The sequence below is a fragment of the Pteropus medius genome, unplaced genomic scaffold, assembly GCF_902729225.1.
Source record: "Pteropus medius unplaced genomic scaffold, Ma_sr-lr_union100, whole genome shotgun sequence".
Classification (NCBI taxonomy): domain Eukaryota; kingdom Metazoa; phylum Chordata; class Mammalia; order Chiroptera; family Pteropodidae; genus Pteropus; species Pteropus medius.
In genome coordinates, this window is record NW_024342471.1 from 3,996,253 (window position 1) to 4,013,275 (window position 17,023).

The following is a 17,023-nucleotide window of genomic DNA, read 5'->3' on the forward strand; positions in this document are numbered from 1 at the left end:
AATCTATGAATATGGTATGTTTTTCCTTTTATTAGGTTTCCTTTCATTGAATACAGATCCTACATTTATTTTTAGATTTAGATCTTAAGTATTTCATTTTTTGAGCTATTGTAAATGATAATGAACTAAATCGTGTTTCCCCCAAATCCATATGTTGAAGTCCTAACCACCAGAACCTAGAATGTGACTGTATTTGGAGATAGAGACTTAAAAAAAAATTTTTTTTTCTAATTACAGTTGACATTCAATATAATATTAGTTTTAGGTGTTCAGCATAATGGTTAGATATTTCTATAACTTACGAAATGATTCCCAGATCAGTCTAGTACCCCCTTGACACTATACATAGTTATTACAATATTATTGACTATATTCCCTCTTTGGAGATAGAGCCTTTAAAGAAGTAATTAAGGTTAAATGAGGTCAGATGGGTGGGCCCTAATCCAATATGTCTGGTGCCCTAAAAAGAAGAGGCAGAGACATTAGGGGTAAGCATGCACAGAGAAGAGGCCGCATCAGGACACAGTGAAAAGGTGGCCATCAGTAAGCCAAAGATAGATGCTGTCAGGAGAAACCAAATCTTCAAACATCTTGATCTTAGATTTTACAGCCAGAAGTGTGGGCAAATAAATTCTGTTGTTTTAGCCGTCTAGTCTGTGATAGCTCTAGCAAACTAATGTAAGTTCTATTTTCAAAAATTTCATTTTCTGGTTGCTCATGGCTCATATATCAAAACGTAATTGATTTTTGTATATTGGTCTGAAATCTTGTGACCTTGAAAACTTGCTTATTAGATTCAGGAGCTTTTTCAAAAATAGATTCCTTAGAATTTTCTGCATAAATGATCATGTCATCTGTGAATAGGGATAGTTTTATTTATTTCTTTACAATATTAAGCCCTGCATATATGTATGTATGTATGTATGTATGTATGTATGTATGTATATGTATGTACATATGTAGGTATTTTGCCTTATTGCACTTGCTAGAACTTCCAGTACTATATTAAATGGGAATTAAGAAACAATGGCAGGGCAGGTGCCAATTCTCCCATCTCTGAGGTCACATACACATTTCCCACAATTTCCTTTCCTTTCTCTCTCCACGCGCTGCCCAAGACGCCAAAAGGAAAGAAGGCTACGGGAAAGAAGGTGGCCCCAGTCCCTGCTGTCGTGAAGAAGCAGGAGGCCAAGAAGGTGGTAAATTCCCTATTTGAGAAAAGACCTAAACGTTTTGGCATTGGACAGGACATCCAGCTCAAAAGGGATCTCACTCGCTTTGTCAAATGTCTCTGCTAAATTTGGTTACAGCGGCAAAGGGCTGTTCTCTATAAGCGCCTGCAATTAACCAGTCGACCCAGGCCTTGGACCACCAAGCAGCTGTTCAATTGCTTAAGCTGGCCCACGGGTACAGACTACAGACAATGCAAGAGAAGAAGCAAAGACTGTTAGCTTGGGCTGAGAAAAAAGTTGCCAGAAAAGGAGGTGTCCCCACCAAGAGGCTACCTGTCCTTCGAGCAGGAGTTAATATTGTCATCACTTTGGTGGAGAACAAGAAGGCTCAATTGGTAGTGATTGCACATGACATGGAGCCCATCGAGCTGGTTGTCTTCCTGCCTGCCCTGTGCCCTGAGATGAGGGTTCCTTACTGCATTATCAAGGGGAAGGCCGGGTTGGGGTATCTAGTCCACAAGGAGAACTGCACCACCACTGCCTTCACACAGGTTAACTCAGAAGAAAAGGGAGGGCTGGCTAAGCTGGGGGAAGCTATTGGACCAACTACAATGACAGGTATGATGAGATCCGCCGTTACTGGGAAGGCAACGTCCTGGGCCCAGCATGAGCGGCTTGCATTGCCAACCTGGAAAAGGCATATTTTTTAATTTTTTTAGTTTGTTAATATGGTGAATTCCACATTAGAATTCCATCTCAGTTAGAAAAGAGGATCAGAAACAGTTCTCGTTAATGTAGAATGGACGGAAATATTCACTTAGAGTTTTGCCCTAGGGCTATGTTGACTTGCTCTGTCTCTATCATAATATGGTTTGAAGATATCTGGACCATCTGCACATCATGCAGAACACTGCAATGGTCCTTTACATTGCTGACATCATGCACATTGCACAAGATGGACATGACATGGCTGGGCGCATGCACTCCACATGGTGGGAAATGAACCCTAAAAAGATTCAGGAAACTGTCACTTCAATAAAGTTTTATGGGATCCATTAATCAAAGGCATGCCAGGATATCGCCTCCAAAGTAAGAGAGTAATTGCTGCATCTTACACCCCAGTCCAAAGAAGAAAGCACAGCACCTGCTGGCCTCTTTGGATTCTGGATCCAAATTACATTCTTCAATCAATTACATTCTTCATCTAGGAATACCATGCCAGCCCATATGTCAGGTGTCACAAAAGGCTCTCAGCTTTGGGAGGGACCAGGTGCTCCTGTAGGTTTGTCCTAATTATTATTGTTAAGAAATAAATAATATAACACTTCTCTTTGACTTGAGGAAGGGACACTATTTTCTAATTTGTACAGAGACACCATAGGTACTAGCATATGTTTGAGATGAAAGCTGTTTGATATCAATGGAGAGGAAGACAAAGGTGGTTTCAGGCAGTGATAGATCAGTCTCAGACTAAATGCCCCCAAGTTTGTGAAAGCTGTGTGGAGGAAATAAAGGCCACGGGCTCATAATTTAATGTCAAATTGTCACTTACTAAAATCTGTGTGCAGAAAGAATTGGGGGACCACACCTAGTCTAATAGTGACCCAACTCCTCAAGCTTCTTAGAACTTTAAAATTACAAATGTCCTTTTCTTTGCAGAACATTTGATACTATCTAAAATATCTACAAAAATATTTGGTCCATGCCAAAATGTCTTTGAAATTTGGTTGTTTGGTGGGTCTGGGGATGGAGTGTGTACGGTGGGTCTTTTTTACTGACAGGCAGAGGTGGGAGGTCTGGCTCTACATGCCACCTTCACTGACACTATAGTGTAGGGTAATCTTTCACCTCTGGGTCATGGTGAAAGTCCTGACTCTCCATTAGGCTTCCTGTGACCATTCCAGCAGGGAGTGTGAGAAACACTTTGTCACTGCTGAGTGGTGTGGAAATCCAGGTTCCTCACGTGGTTTTCACGGGGGTGAAGTGGGGTTACAGCTGGTGGAGATGAAAGTCCCTGCTCTCTACTTGGTATTCTCTTGGTATTCAGGGGTGTTGGGGTACCTCACTGCAGCCTGGGAGGGCAGAAATTTAGGTTCCCCGCTGGGTTTTTACTCCCTTGTGTGTTTATTCTTGGGGCTTGGTTAGGGTAGAAACATTTCATCTAAAAGATTTTTCCTTTCTTGGCCCCTTGGCTAGAAAGAGCATGTTTTGGGGGAGGCCTTTTGTTATTGTTGTTTGTACCCTATTGGCATTTCTAGGTTGCCAGCTTCTTCAGTTCCAATTTTGAGATCTATGAGGCAAATAGAAAACCCAGAGAACTCAATTAGTGCCTTTCCTCAGGTACTAATATCCCCAGGTAATCTGCCTCCTTTTCTCCTCCTTTCAGAGTCTTTTTACGTTTTTTTTTTCTATATAATGTCCAGGGTTTTAAGTTATACTTAGCATAGGAATTGGGAAATATACATCTACTGCGTCTTCTCAGAAGTGAAAGTCTCTACTGCTCTTTTGTTTGTTTTATTGGGTTTTCAGTGCGTAAAGTGGCTTTCCACACACCTTTTATTTTTTCCTAATCCTCCCTCCCATTAATTTCCTGTTGAGCTCCCCCTTCCCAGGCTCATTCCCCTACCCCTAGCCCACTGCTGTCTTTACCCTCTGGACACTGTGCCACCTCCCCTTGAACTTCCCTTCTCCCTTTTCTCATTTCTGTGCTCTTCCCCCTAATCTGTCAGTAGTATCACATTGCCCGAAGGAGAATTAAGATCTCTGTCCCAGAAATTTAGAAGGAGAAACAGAGCAGGTTCCGTATTTTTTGTTTTGCTTTGGAAATTGGCTCTTGAGTATCAGAAGAGAAGGCCTGAGGGAAGCAGAAATTGATGCCAAGATAATATCTTGGAAAGAGACTAGAGGGACAGCAAGACTACTACCCTTTCCCTTATCTTAGGAACCAGCTGAGGGTCGCTTTTGGGAGATAGGGGAGATGGGAAGCAGAATTCAGCTTGGGTAGCAGGATTGGGGAGGGAGGAGGAGACAAGCACAGGAAGGTGGGTCAGCTTTCACAGACATCTGGGCAATGGCTGGGGGAGCCCCGGGTTAGCAGAGCTAGTATAGACACCACCATTGCCCTACCAGTGAGTAACCACTATTGAGTCAACTGTTCCACTGGCTGTATGTGTCCACTTCTTCTGCAGATCTCTGCCCAGCCTCATCTGACCTCCCTGGGTAGATCCCTGACCTTTGTCTGTCTAGGCCCAGGACACTCCTTGTGAGCCCCATTTGAAACAGAAGGGGAGTCTTTGCCACTCAAGAAATTGTGGTGTCATAATCGAAGGATTATGTTCTTGGGGGTATTATGTCAATGGATATAGTGGAGGCTCTTAATGTCCCACCCAAATCCTCCTTACTAGTTAGCACATCCATCTTTTAATTGTGTTGGCTGCTAACAGCTCACAGTACCCCCTTCCCCCAAGTACTGCTCTTGGCCAAATGGGAGCTGCTTAACCCAAGGGTTACATGCTCCAACCGGTTTTGGTAGCCTGCAGTCAATGACTGGCACAGGGGTACTATAGGGCCATCTCCTTGCCACGAAGAAGGTCCGACTGCGGTGCCCTTTACTCTCCAGAGCTCCCTGGGGATTATGCTAGACTCCTGCTGAGACCACATTCTTGCTTAGTGCTTTCCCCTGCCTTGTCCTGCCTGTCTCACCCTTTTTAATTTTTTCACCAGAGAGCACTTTAATGTGCAATCAAATCCCCACTCAGGACCGCTTCTAGGGAATCTCACTTAAGAGAATGACTTATGGCAAGTGCTGAATAGATGGGTGATTTAATGGCAATGGAGCCCCCTCACACTGGGCCTTCGAGGCAGGAAGAGGCCTTGCTGGGGCTCTCTTCCTCCTGCTCTGGCAGACCCTGCTCCACATGTGCACACACGCAGGAACACATGCCTCCCTGTAACCCCTCTCCCCAACCTCCTACCCCTGAGCCACTCCCCAGAGGAAGTGGGTTTGGAGGAATTCTGTCAATTTTGAGTTTGATTATAGGCTTTTGGTTTTCAGGTGAGGCCAAAAGAAGAAATGTCTCCACCTCATGCAATTAAAAGCAGAGAGATGCCCGGTGGTTCCTTGGTACCTGCCCTTGGCCTGGGCCGATCCCCAGAAAGCCCCATGCTCTGGAACCTGCAGCAGGGTCATCATTGACAGGCCTGTCAGGTTTGGGTCTGCTCAGCAGCTGCTCCACCACATTCCACCCTGCTGCCACAATTTGTCTTGGCAAGGCCGCCCTCTGGGCCCAGCTCCAAGAAGGGCCTGAGCAGCAGCCCAGACAAACCAGCTTTCACCACAGAAGCCAAAGCTTGTTGGGCTTGACTTGGTGCCAGCCTGAAAGTGGTCGGACCCTTCCCTACCCAACTGAAAGTTGACTCAGGCTCTGGGTGAGCGGGAGACTATGTGGAAGGGAGCCAGACTCCTAGGTGGATGGAACTCCAAGAGAGGCAACAGGGGCAGGGACTCATGCTGGAGGGCTTCTCCTGCTGGCACTCCACCCTGAGGCAGGCCATCAGGAACTGAACTCATGGGATGGCTGCCTGGCTTTGGAGTGGCCCTTAGCCACAGTGCCAGAGAGACATCTCTTTACAACCCTGCCATGGGAGGCATCCCCACTTGCCCTCTCCTAGCAGCTCAGCAGCTTCTCCCAGCTCAGCCTGGGAACCCTGGCAGCATACTCAGGGGCCCACTGCACAGCCAAGGTTGCATCAGAGGTAGCTTTGATCTCAGGCTGGCAGGCGATAGGGAAGAAAAGGCTTTGGAGAACCAAAATGCCAGGACGCTGGGCCCTAAGGAGCAGCAGACCTGCTACTTGATGGTGTTTTTCTTTCCCCTTTAAAACACTTGGCTCTTTCTCTCTCAAGGAATAAAATGGCCAAAAGGAAATGTGCAAAAAATGGTCTTGTTTCTGTTACTGCCCTGCTGGAAAGCCTCTTCTACATCTTTAGAGCCATGAAGTCTCTTCCATTCTGTCTCCAGTGGGGAGTCTGTATACTCAGAACTCTCCTACCCGTTCTCCTCGGCAGTCTCTGCAGCTCTAAACCCAGAAGCTGCCATCTTCTTGGGGGCCGCCACTCTGTGCTCCCTACCAAAGCTAAGGCAAGGCAGGGAAGTTTGTATACTTCCCCCTTTGGCAAGTGAGTGGAAGCAGGGTGGCCAGACGGCCCATGAGTGCTCTTCTGGAACTCCACTAGGGGGACCCAGAGCTATGAGTCCAGCTGAGGAGAGACAGGTGAATTGAGGTAGAATGACTTAGAGATTAACTTGTGTTCTTGTTGTGCGTTACTCTCCCCCACTCCAAGAAGGTAGTAGAAGGTGGCACAGCAGGGTAAAGTACTGAGGTGGTATCCAGAAGAGACCCATACAGATATGGACCCTTGATTTATGATAAAGGTGCTACTGCAGGGCAGTGAGGAAAAGATGGTCATTTCAATAAATGGTGCTGAACCAAATGGCTATCCACACACACACAAATTTTATATTGATCCCTAGTTTATAATATACACAAAAATCAAAATATCTTCTTGATTTTGGTATAGGCAAAGATTTCTTAAAAGGATAAACAGAGCACTAACCATAAAGAAAAGATTGATAACTTAGACTATGTTCAATGAAGACGTTTTAGTCATCAAAATCCCATAATGAGAGTGAAGAGAAGGGGAGTGTGAAAAAGGGGTAGGAGTGGTCAGTGTCTCACACCCATGAGGACTCTCATGTTGGAGGGGCTTCCTGTCAACAGAATTCAAGCTGGTGGCTTCAAGGTGGCAGGCTCATTCCCTTCTGTTATCCATGGGATGCTGTTATTGCTACTGAGGTGGTAGCAGAGGGAAGCTCCAGGGTATAAATGCAAAGGTGTGGGTGGGGAGGGGGATGGGGGCCACTCTAAGCTCAGGAGCTAGGAGCTTTAGAGAATCACTACCTATGAAGAGCCTGTTTCTTCTAGGGGAGAAAGATACTGTGATCTGTGAACTTTTTACTCTTTGGAGAAGTTATTCTAGGGAAGAGAAAAGAGATTTGGGGGTCCATTTGAAGCACCTCAAGCATGTTCCATGATTGCCTCATTCTAAAATTGACTAAGTGGTGGGGAAATTGACCTTGGAGGTTACTCTGGTAAAAGGTTTTTAGTCTGTCTTCAAGGGCATGAAGTTTTATTATTTGAGCCTTCACATTTAGATCCACGATCCACTTTGTGCATGATGTGAAGTAGAGGTCAAGTTTAACTTTTTCATATGACCCGATGCCATTTATTGAAAAGATTGTCCTTTCCCCACTGCATGGCAGTTTCTATTTTTTCTGGGAGGTTTTTTTTATTTTTTTACTTTTTTTATTTTTTAAGAAGCTAAGGGCTCCACCAATTTGGGCAGGGGTAGGAAGGATGTTTTGTAGAATTGTTAGCAGTAGGGCTGGTCTAAGCCACTGCCTGGCTTCCCTTGAATCATTGAGGCCATTCTACAGTAGGTCTCGTCAAATACAGCTTCAGAGTCTACTTGAGCGAATGCAGAACACAGTAGCTTGTTTCTGTTGGGAAATATGTGGAAGAAAGCAGATTTCCAGGATGTGTTCTGTCTCTGAAGGACAAGCGGCCAAGTGTCTGACCCCCAGCCTATTGCCGCCCCCACTGGCCCTGTGGAAAAAAGACCCAGGGATTGGTTGATGCTGTGAAGGGCCCCTTTGTCGCTTGGCATCTTGATACCTCAACTAGAAAAAGCCTAGGCAGAGTTTCTGTCAGCTGGTCTCAGGAGAGGTGCAGATAAAGGAAAGTTCACGCCCACTCTAAACTTACTTCAAGTACAAAAAATCAACTTTTTTTCCAAAACAGGCTGATTGCCAGAGACCACCTCCAAGGTTGTGCCTCACTCATATCTCATCTTTATCTCTTCAGTGTATACTTGACTCCATCTGCCAGTACCTGCATTTCTTTGTCTGAGAATTTTCTCTAGCTCCTGGGACCTATTTCACCACCCATGGGTTGACTGTAAGTGCCAGGAAGATAGTGCTTCTCTCCCACTCCATCCAGAAGCCATTAACCACTCACTGATGGAAGGCGGTGTATAAATACTCCAGCACCCTCCCCCCCCCAGGTGAAAAAGCTCTGACGTATGTTCTATACCATCTCCCTGAGTTCTCCAGCAGGAAACTTGTTTCAGATCTGGTTTTAGGGGAACCCAGACTGAGATGTGGGAAAGAACACTGTATTAGCCTGGGCCGCCATAACAAAACACAATAGGCTGGGTGGCTGAAACAACAGAAATTTATTTTCCCATTGTTCTGGAAGCTAGAAATACCAGATCAAGGTGCCAACTGGTTTGGTTCCCGGTGAGGACTCTCTTCCTGGCTTGTAGAAAGCCACCTTCTCACTGTGTCCTCACATGGTGGAGAAAACTTGAGAGCTCTGGAATCTCTTCTTACAAGGACACAAGTTTTATCAGATTAGGGCCCCACTCTTGCGACCTCAATCACCTCCTTAAAGGTCCTATCTCCAAATACAGTTACATGGGAGGAAGGGTTTGGGCTTTACCATATGAATTTTGAGAAAACACAATTCAGTCCATAGCAAACATCATAATTGATTAGCTTGGCCTGCTGTGGACCAGGGAGTGGGCAGTGTTGACTCAAATGATGGCTTGAGCACAGCTGAGAGATCTCTGAGGACAGATAGCACATCTCGTTCATATCAGTCATGGCACCTGACCCATCTCATGAACCAGAATGTAACTACTGTCCAGTTACCTCCTGCATCCAGTATAGAGTTCTATAGGTGCTCGGCCTGGGAAGGCCCTGGGCAGTGGGAACTGCTCAGAGCTTAAACAGAGCAGGGCGTGGGCGGGCAGGCAACATAGGCTAGAAGTGGGAACCGAGTTGAAGTTCAGCTAAGCACTGAGAATCAGCCAGAATGACCAAAAGGCTACCCCTGTCATGTGTCCCAGGTATTTGCCAAGAACACAATAGAAGGAAATGGTGGCACCAGCCATTCTGCCTTGGCAAGTGTATTTGTCCAGAGGCCTGCATGTCCAGAGGGCACGGTCACATGAGTTGGGGAAGGATGGGGTTTCCAGAGGCCAGAGCTAAAAAGTATTGCCAGGAAAGAAGAACGCCTGAGGCCTGGGGCCGGACACTGGGCTTCCAGTGTCAGCCGGCTTCCAGGGTCAGCCAACTAGACCTTTCAGTCTAGGGGACATGTCTTAGGATGACAGGGATTCATCCAAGGAGGGGAGTAAATGAGCCCAGGAATCTTGTATCTTTACCACCCCCTCCTCCCAAACTCTGAGACCAGAGAGCCGGAAGGTACCTAGACCTGGAGAGGAAGGTGAGGGGTTGGGCCTTGCCCAGATAGCAACCTTGGGAGCCAAAAGCTACCCTGCCTAGCTCAGGTGAGGCCCTGCAGCCTCTGGTCAGGAAGGATCTTACTTCTGAGCCTGTGTACATTTGGGTAGTATTTAGTTTGTTCTATTCTGGTTCCCAGCAACCCCCACCTTGGGGAGAGAAAATCCCTACCTTGGTCCTGGATAGATAGCTGGGGGATGGAGTCCTCAGTGGCCAGACTGTGCTCCCAGCCAGAGCCCTTGGGGCTGAGCCCGTGTCCAGGGTCCTCGGGCCTGCTAGCCTGCTCCCCATTTCCCCAACAGTACCAGAAAGAAGACCTGGGCAGGGAATACTTGCTCAGTTGAACTCTGGGGCTGTTGAAAAAGCCCAAGGAGCAAGAAGGCTGCCTGGGACGTGGTTTGGAGGGGCCCCGGGAGAGCTGCAGAACAGCTGAGAAAAGCAGACCCACGCCAGGGAAGCAGGCAAGGGAGCCTGGGTGGCCACCTGCATCTGTGTTTATTATTGTTTTCTCCAACCTCAGCAGAGTAGAGTGCGAGGCCAGGGGCAGCTGAGCCCATTCCATGGTTTTATGGGACCAGCCAGTTATGCATGTGGGGGTCAGAATCCATGAGACATCCATTGGGGGGAAGACCCGTAATTCACGGGGCCTGGCACCCCCTCTTCTGCACTCACCATGCCCAAAGCCCCCACTGGGATTCATGATGTGGCAAGCATGAGTGTGCAGTCCATAATGGGAGTGGGCAGCCATGGGGTCACGTGGCTGTCAGAAGCTCCATGGGAGCCTGGGAAGGCCTCCTGAGGCTGCTGGGCACTCCCCTTGCCCTGGAGAGAAGTTGGGATGCTGAGCCGGTGAGATGGGTCAGACGCAAACAGGACCTTCCCAGGCCACTTCTCCCTGAGCTGTCCTCTATCCCACAGTCCTCTTCCCATGTGCCTGTCACCTGATGCCCCTGGTCTGCACAAAGTCCATCTCTTCTAGAAGAACCAACCCAGCAGGTGAGGTCCGGCATCCCAGCACCTCCCCAGAATGCTCTCTTGCCCAGAGCATCAGCACAGTGCTGGGGCTTCCGACCAGCCCCAAGAAAGGGAGGTGAGAGAAGCCTAAAGGGCTGGGGGGTGCCTCCAGTATGAGAGTAAGTTCTCTCCCCATTCAGGCCCATAGGTTGAGGTCTGCCTGCAGCCCTGGCCCTGCATCTGTCTGTGCTGCAATCCAGGATGTGGGTGTGAATCCTGGAGGGATCTCTAGTCCAGGCTCAGTGGGGGCCAGATGTGTAGACCTGGGAGGGAGATGGAGAGAAGGTCCTGGAGGAAGGCTGGCTGCAAGGGGACAGAAAGCCACTTCTCTACACTTGCTCAGTTTGGGTCACTGCATGGGCTATTGAGCTTGATAGCTGTCTAGATGGGCCCCGAAGAGGGATCCCAGATCTCCACCCCTGTTAATGTCTTTCGAAGAGAGAGCCTATCCAGAACCAAGGGGGGAGGCAAGACCAACCAGAGACCTACCGTAATTAGGAGTACGCCAGGCCCTGAAGCCCCCGGGCTGGAGAGTGGAACTTCTCAGAATCTTCAAAAGGCTGGTCTGCGGTAACCAAGGGAGGAGACTTAAGCCACATGTAGCCTGGGGACCTTATCTGCCTGTCCTCTTTGGGCTGGTCCAGTATGCAGGGCATGTAACACTTTCTAAATGCAGAATTACTTATCAAGAGCCTTGAAGGTAGTGGGCCACACTTAGCCCTGGCCTGGAACCAGCACTGCAGAGAGGTGAGGCGTGTCCCTCAGGCCTCTGAAGAGGTTGGTGTCACAAGCCTTTGCTACCCTAGTTTCCTCGATCAAGAGAGCTGTCTCTGTGCTCCTCTTCCCAGCCTTGCCTCCTTCAGAGGGCCAGTCTCAAAGTGAGGAAGCAGAAGGCCAAGTACCAGGACAGAAAGGAAAAAGGCCAGCCTCTAGAAGCATTGATACCCAATGCGGCAGCAGCGGCATGTCTTCTTCCCATATCTCCATGTAATTAATTACTTCCATCACCCCTCGCCCCTGCCTAGCCCTCTCCCTTGGTTCTCTTTGTTGGGAGGAGAGGTAGGTGATCCTCCGTCCTCCCCACCCCTCACATTTTAAGGTCTAGACACACACAGATTAAGAAAAACAAGGCAAAAAATGACTGTGTGCCCTTTCAATCATCTAACGAACCCATCCTAAATAAGAGTCATGTTCCTCTAGGGGATATGACTTTTTTTTAACTTGCTATACACTATTGGTTAGGGGCTAGGCTTTGTTAAGTTAGATGTTGACTTGGAGATTGATAAATGGCAAATGACAACCATTTCACAAGGGTAGGGATGCAGATGGGTGACATGGTCTCAATTCTCTAACTGTAAAATGGGGGAGAGGAAGTTGGGCTAAACCCTTGTCCAAGGCCAGTCCCTTTCCATCCAGCAAGTGACTCAGTCCCTCACAGTGATGTGTGCTACCCTCCAGTGGACACACAGGTCAAAAGCATGCACTCCATGTGGGGTTCCTCTGGCTCTGAGTACTGGGTCTCTGTTCTGGGCTCAACTGGCTGGAGGTGGGGCTTAGGGGTGGTTTTTGATCTTCTCCAACTGGACCTATTTGGACCCCTGCAGAGCTCCCTGCTTTGAACTTTCCTAGGAGAACTGGTCCACTGGCATGAGGCTCTGGTGAGATGAGGATGGAGCGGCTCCTTCAAACAGCTGCTCTACCAGGCCACAGCAGGGCAGCATGGACCACTCACCTGGAAGCCCCTCTCCGTGGGCTCTGGGGCAGGCCTGGGGTGGGGAGCTGGGTGGGCGCAGCACGGGGGCGAAGGCGCTCCTCTGTTTGACAGCGGAGATCATGTTGACAGGCGAGAAGGAGAAGACGCTGGTGGTGGGGGCAGCAGCCGGGAGGGACATGGAGGAGGCAGCAGCCAACGGGGGGCTAGAGGGCATGACTCCGGGGCGGGGCAGGGAGGGGTAGGCGCAGCAGGGAAGGCAATGGGAGACACAACAGGGAGACAGCACCAGAGTGAGCAGCTCAGTTAGGGCTCTGGCACGGGCAGTGGGCCCTGTGCAGGCTGCTGACTCAGGCACCAGACTCAGACCTCACTGGGGGCTGTGAGGGTCCTGGGAAGACCAGTACAGGGCAGGGTCCGGAAGCAGGCTAGGAGCCTCTGGGGTCCTGGGCCAACACTCGCCTTTTGGGAGGTTCTGGAGACCCTTTCTCAGGACTGGAGGTGACAGAGTCAGACCAGGTAAAAACAAAAGCAAAACCAGAACATCCAACAAAATCAAATACTGGGGACTGATCCCACAGATGAGGGATGAGCGAGAGATGGAACAGATCAGGATTCTTGCTGAAAACCACTGGGAGTCTGAGATGCCAAGAAATGTTTACAGGCCCTGGGGTACCGAGGTCAGTGTCAAAGAATGGGGTTCATAGTAGAGCTGGGGAAGAAGTCAGAGATGAAGTTTGCGGGTGTATGTAGGCTCCTGTTATAAGGCCTGTCTGTCCAGGATCACAGCTCACACGACAAGCACTTTAACTTCCTCCACAAATACGCTTCCCTTACCAAATACCCCTAACCCCTGGGGAATCTGTTCTCTCCCAGCTTAATACAGGTCCTTGTCATCTCCAGCCCAGGTCCTGTATCATCCTCTTCTAGCTGGTCAATTTTAAAGAAAGATGTAGGGACTCACATCCTCAAATCTTCCTGTTCTCCAACCCCCTGGCTACCCAGGACTGTGGCTTGCTCTCCTACACAGAGGCTTTGCTTGCCTCTCCTTCCTGCAGCCTTCTCTCCTGGGGGCTCCTGCCCAGGGTATCTCTGGATCCCTCCTTCACCATATGTCCTCATGAGTCCAATTCCCTGTTTCTCCTAAAGAACAATCAGGCTGTGATTTCGGTGTTGTCCAAACAGCTGGCTATGGGTGAGGGTAGGGGCTTCCTGGAAGAAACTAATAGCCTGAGAAGACTGCCTTTGGCATCAAAGACTCCCTCCCCACCACACACACATTGATACAATGCTGCCCCTGTGCCGAGTATCCTCAGCCCCATGGATGGCCATCTCCTTTAAGACAATGCTCACTGCTAGCTGAGGAGGCCATGAGCTCCATGGAGGGCTTGAGACAAATGTGCTCTTTCTCAAGGCCAGGGGCTCACAACCACATTTTGTAGCTTGGGTACGACTGGGAGTTGTGGGTCACTACAGGGCTGCTAGTGGCCGAAGTATAAGACCAAGAAGAGATCCAAATGGTCCCAGACCCTCTGGCTAGGACAGTTCCGGATGTCATTCCAGGCACGTCCTGGCACACTTAATGAAAATGACAGTGTCTGAAGCTGTACTATAAAGTACTCTGCACATACGAGTGGATGGGGTCCTGGGTAAGCACTGGTCAAGACACTATTAAAAGATGGGACTGGCCCTCAGGCAACGCCAGGGTGTCCCCGGCAGATGGTAGAAGAGGGGCATAAGCAGCTCTAGTCCTCTCCATCCTCTGGCTGAATGGGTAGACTCCAGGTGGCATGGCTTCTGCCCACTGGGGCAGTATGTTCCTCCACTGCTGATGGCATCATGTGTGTAGTGAGGAAGGGGGTCGATAGTTCAGATTCCATTAGCTTCAAATCTAAGGGCCACCCAGAGAGAGGTTGTAAGAGTACTGTCCTAGAAGTGAACAGAGGTGGGAGCAGTGGTGCCTGGCCTGAGCAAATGGCCAGGAGAGATAGAAGCCTTGGGAGGGACACCAGAGGGTCATGGCCTGTGGATGCTGGCACATGGGGTTTCGGGTCCCAGGAGTTAAGCTTGGGCAGGGAGGAAAGAGCCAGACTCAAACCCACAGCCAGAAAGAGCAGTACCCAGGATGTAGGCTACTGGCAAGGAAGGCTAGGCAGGTGGCCAGATATTTCGGTCCTCAGCAACAGCAAACATAAGACAGGAGACAGGTGAGGGAAACCCAGAAAAAGCCACAACCAACTCCTCCTTGAGCAGCCTTCCCCACTCCTCTGGCTTAGCAGTGTCTCCCAGGACTTGAAGTACAATCTTTTTCATAATTGATAGGGAGGTGCCTTGCCCACAATAGATGCTTTATAAATGTCTGCTAAATAGCTAAGCTATAAGGAGCTGAAAACAGGCTGCTCCGGAACTTGGTGTTGGAAAGAGGAACTTGAGGGCAGTGCAAAATAGTAAAAGCATAAATGCCCTGTTGCCTGTTCACACAGCTTCGAGCCGCCGGACCCCAAGAAGCCAGACAACGTGCCCAGTGGCACAGCCAGATCTGAGAACAACCCTAGGCAGGGGGCGATAAAGATCCCATTTTACAGTGAGGAAACTGACATTCAAAGAAGTAACTTGCTGAATGTCGGACAGAGGATTTGGACACTCAAACTCTGAATCCAGCTGTCTGACCACAAAGAATTCTCTCACTCTGCCCAACGCTATCACAGGGAGCCACGTCTTCCCTGCTTGGACCCCTGCCTGGACCCCTGCCCCTCAGACCAAGGCTCCAGGGGAGTATGGAGCCAGGTGGAAGCCCGCTTTTCTTGAGCCCGGAGTTCCCTCAGGCTTCCGGCAGGGGGCGCCAGCCTCTTCCCGAAGTCCCGGCATAAGACAGAAGTGGCGGTCTGCCGGGTTTCAGGGAGACGCTCCCTAGTTAAAACCCGTTTAAGGAGGAGGGAAGGGCTAGAAGCAATGTGTACCACTGGAATCAGCAAAGAGAGCTAAAAGTGCAAGAATTGCCCCGGCCTCAGGGCCTAGGATGAGAAACCAAGGTGTGGGGTCGAGGGCCCGGTGCCCAACCAGGGAGAGGTCTCACGAACAGGGCTGGCCTAGCTTCCAAAGGCAAGGCCAGGGTTGATCCTCATGCAACAGGTACCGGAAGTTCCTTTCCCACCAAGGACTGGAAGGGGGCTGGCGGTGCCCCATTTTTGCTCCTCAGGGCCCCGGTCCCACCCTCTGCGGGCAGGGAACACTCACTGGCGAAGGGTGAGGTGGCTGTGGAGCCATTGAGGAAGCTAGGAGACCCGGGCACGCCGAGGCCGGCCACGCCCGGTGCCCCGTAGCCGCCGAGGCCAGCTCCGAGGCCGCTGCCGTAGCTGCTCTGCTGTGAGCCGGGGCTGGGCGCGAACCCGCGAGGAGACGCGCTGCTGCAGCTGCGCGCGTAGCCTGCGAGAGAGTGGCGGTCAGGAACGGAGTGCCGCAGGGAAGGGGCAGTGATCTCAGCGCCGGGGCTGCAGGACGCACCTGGCTCCGGGCCCGGCGTGGCATCCCCGACGGCGATGGCTAGTGGGCTGCTGAAGGCATTGATGCCCACGACCGCGGGGTGCGGGTGGCTGGGAGCAAGGGGTCCGAGCGGCGCGGGCGCGCGGGGGGCGCTGTACAGAGCCTCGGCCACGTCCGCCGCGCGCTTCAAGAGGAGCTCCTGCGAAGACAAGAGCAGGGCATGGCCGCGGAAGCCGCAGGCGCCAAGGTGGGGACAGCCCTGGGCCTGGCTGCGCTAGGAGGGGACTGGGGGCACCATACCTGGTTACTGCTGGGCACTCCGTACAGGGCCTCCGCCAAGTCGGCCGCCCGCTTCAACAGCACTTCCTAGGGGCAGGGGAGGAGAGAGCGGGGCCAAGGGGCAGCCCCTGGGGGGCGACAGAGGGGCGAGGAGCCCACTTCTCCCGCCTCGGCCACAGGACACCCTGATCCCCGTCGCACCCCTCTGAGTACCTTAGGCAGCCTCTCCGGATCTCCGGGGTGTCTGGGAATGACTTTCTGTAGCCTCTGGAATCCGTAGTCAATGGTGGGCTCATTCAGGGCTGGGGAGAGGGGCCGCGTTGGAGGACGCCCTTTCCCAGCGCGTGCGCAGGGCCAAGCCTGCCAGCAACCAGTCTTGGAACCTCGCTGCAGACCCCTCCACCAAGCCCAGCCCAAACCTCTCGGAAAACTCCGGGCACACGGGTCAGCGAGGTTCGAAGTTTCCTCAGTTCTTTACTGTATATACATATTACCTTCCATATTCCTGGGGCAGGACTGGTGGATGAGTCTTCTGTCTGCATTTGGTCTTATCAGGAGTAAATTAATTGGTATAAAAAAGAACCCCCCGCCCCCAACAATCTTCATTTATCACAGCTCAGGTGGACTCTGAGCAGCACCAACGTTTGAGGTCTGCACGCGCCCCAGGGGACGGGCCACTCTCAAAACTCTCAGGAGGAGAGCCTCCTGACCAGGCTTCTGGTGCCCTCTTATCTTCCTCCTAATCCCAACCTTACTTGCAACTCACCCGTGTCACAGCCTTACCTACTTTCACCTCCAACTCCAGATTTAGAGAATTTCCTTTAGTTCACCCCAAAGCTGTAAAACCCTCATCCCTGGGTCTTTGCATCTGCATTCTTTCTCTCCGACCCTTTCATTCACCATCTCTATCTCCCTAATTCCCCCTCCCATCCAAGTTTACTCCACACTCTCTCCGGGAGGTAGTCCTTGGCAGCCAACGCCTCCACCCAATGCCTCCAC

The 17,023-nt window shown here is 50.5% G+C and overlaps 1 protein-coding gene and 1 pseudogene across 1 annotated transcript in view; one reads left to right on the top strand and one right to left on the bottom strand.

Moving 5' to 3' along the window:
• Positions 1-494: 494 nt before the first annotated feature.
• On the top strand, positions 495-1,842 carry LOC120603353 (60S ribosomal protein L7a-like; annotated as a pseudogene).
• Positions 1,843-9,986: 8,144 nt separating this feature from the next.
• EBF4 (EBF family member 4) overlaps positions 9,987-17,023 on the bottom strand; it is a 46,569-nt gene continuing 39,532 nt past the window's right edge. The window contains exons 11-17 of the mRNA XM_039863899.1: positions 16,238-16,326; positions 16,046-16,111; positions 15,767-15,944; positions 15,500-15,688; positions 12,284-12,481; positions 11,041-11,116; positions 9,987-10,814 (exon numbers count right to left, since the gene is read on the bottom strand). Of these exons, the coding sequence (XP_039719833.1) occupies positions 11,046-11,116; positions 12,284-12,481; positions 15,500-15,688; positions 15,767-15,944; positions 16,046-16,111; positions 16,238-16,326 (791 nt within the window). The 3' untranslated portion in view covers positions 9,987-10,814; positions 11,041-11,045. The remainder of the gene's footprint in view (positions 10,815-11,040; positions 11,117-12,283; positions 12,482-15,499; positions 15,689-15,766; positions 15,945-16,045; positions 16,112-16,237; positions 16,327-17,023) is intronic.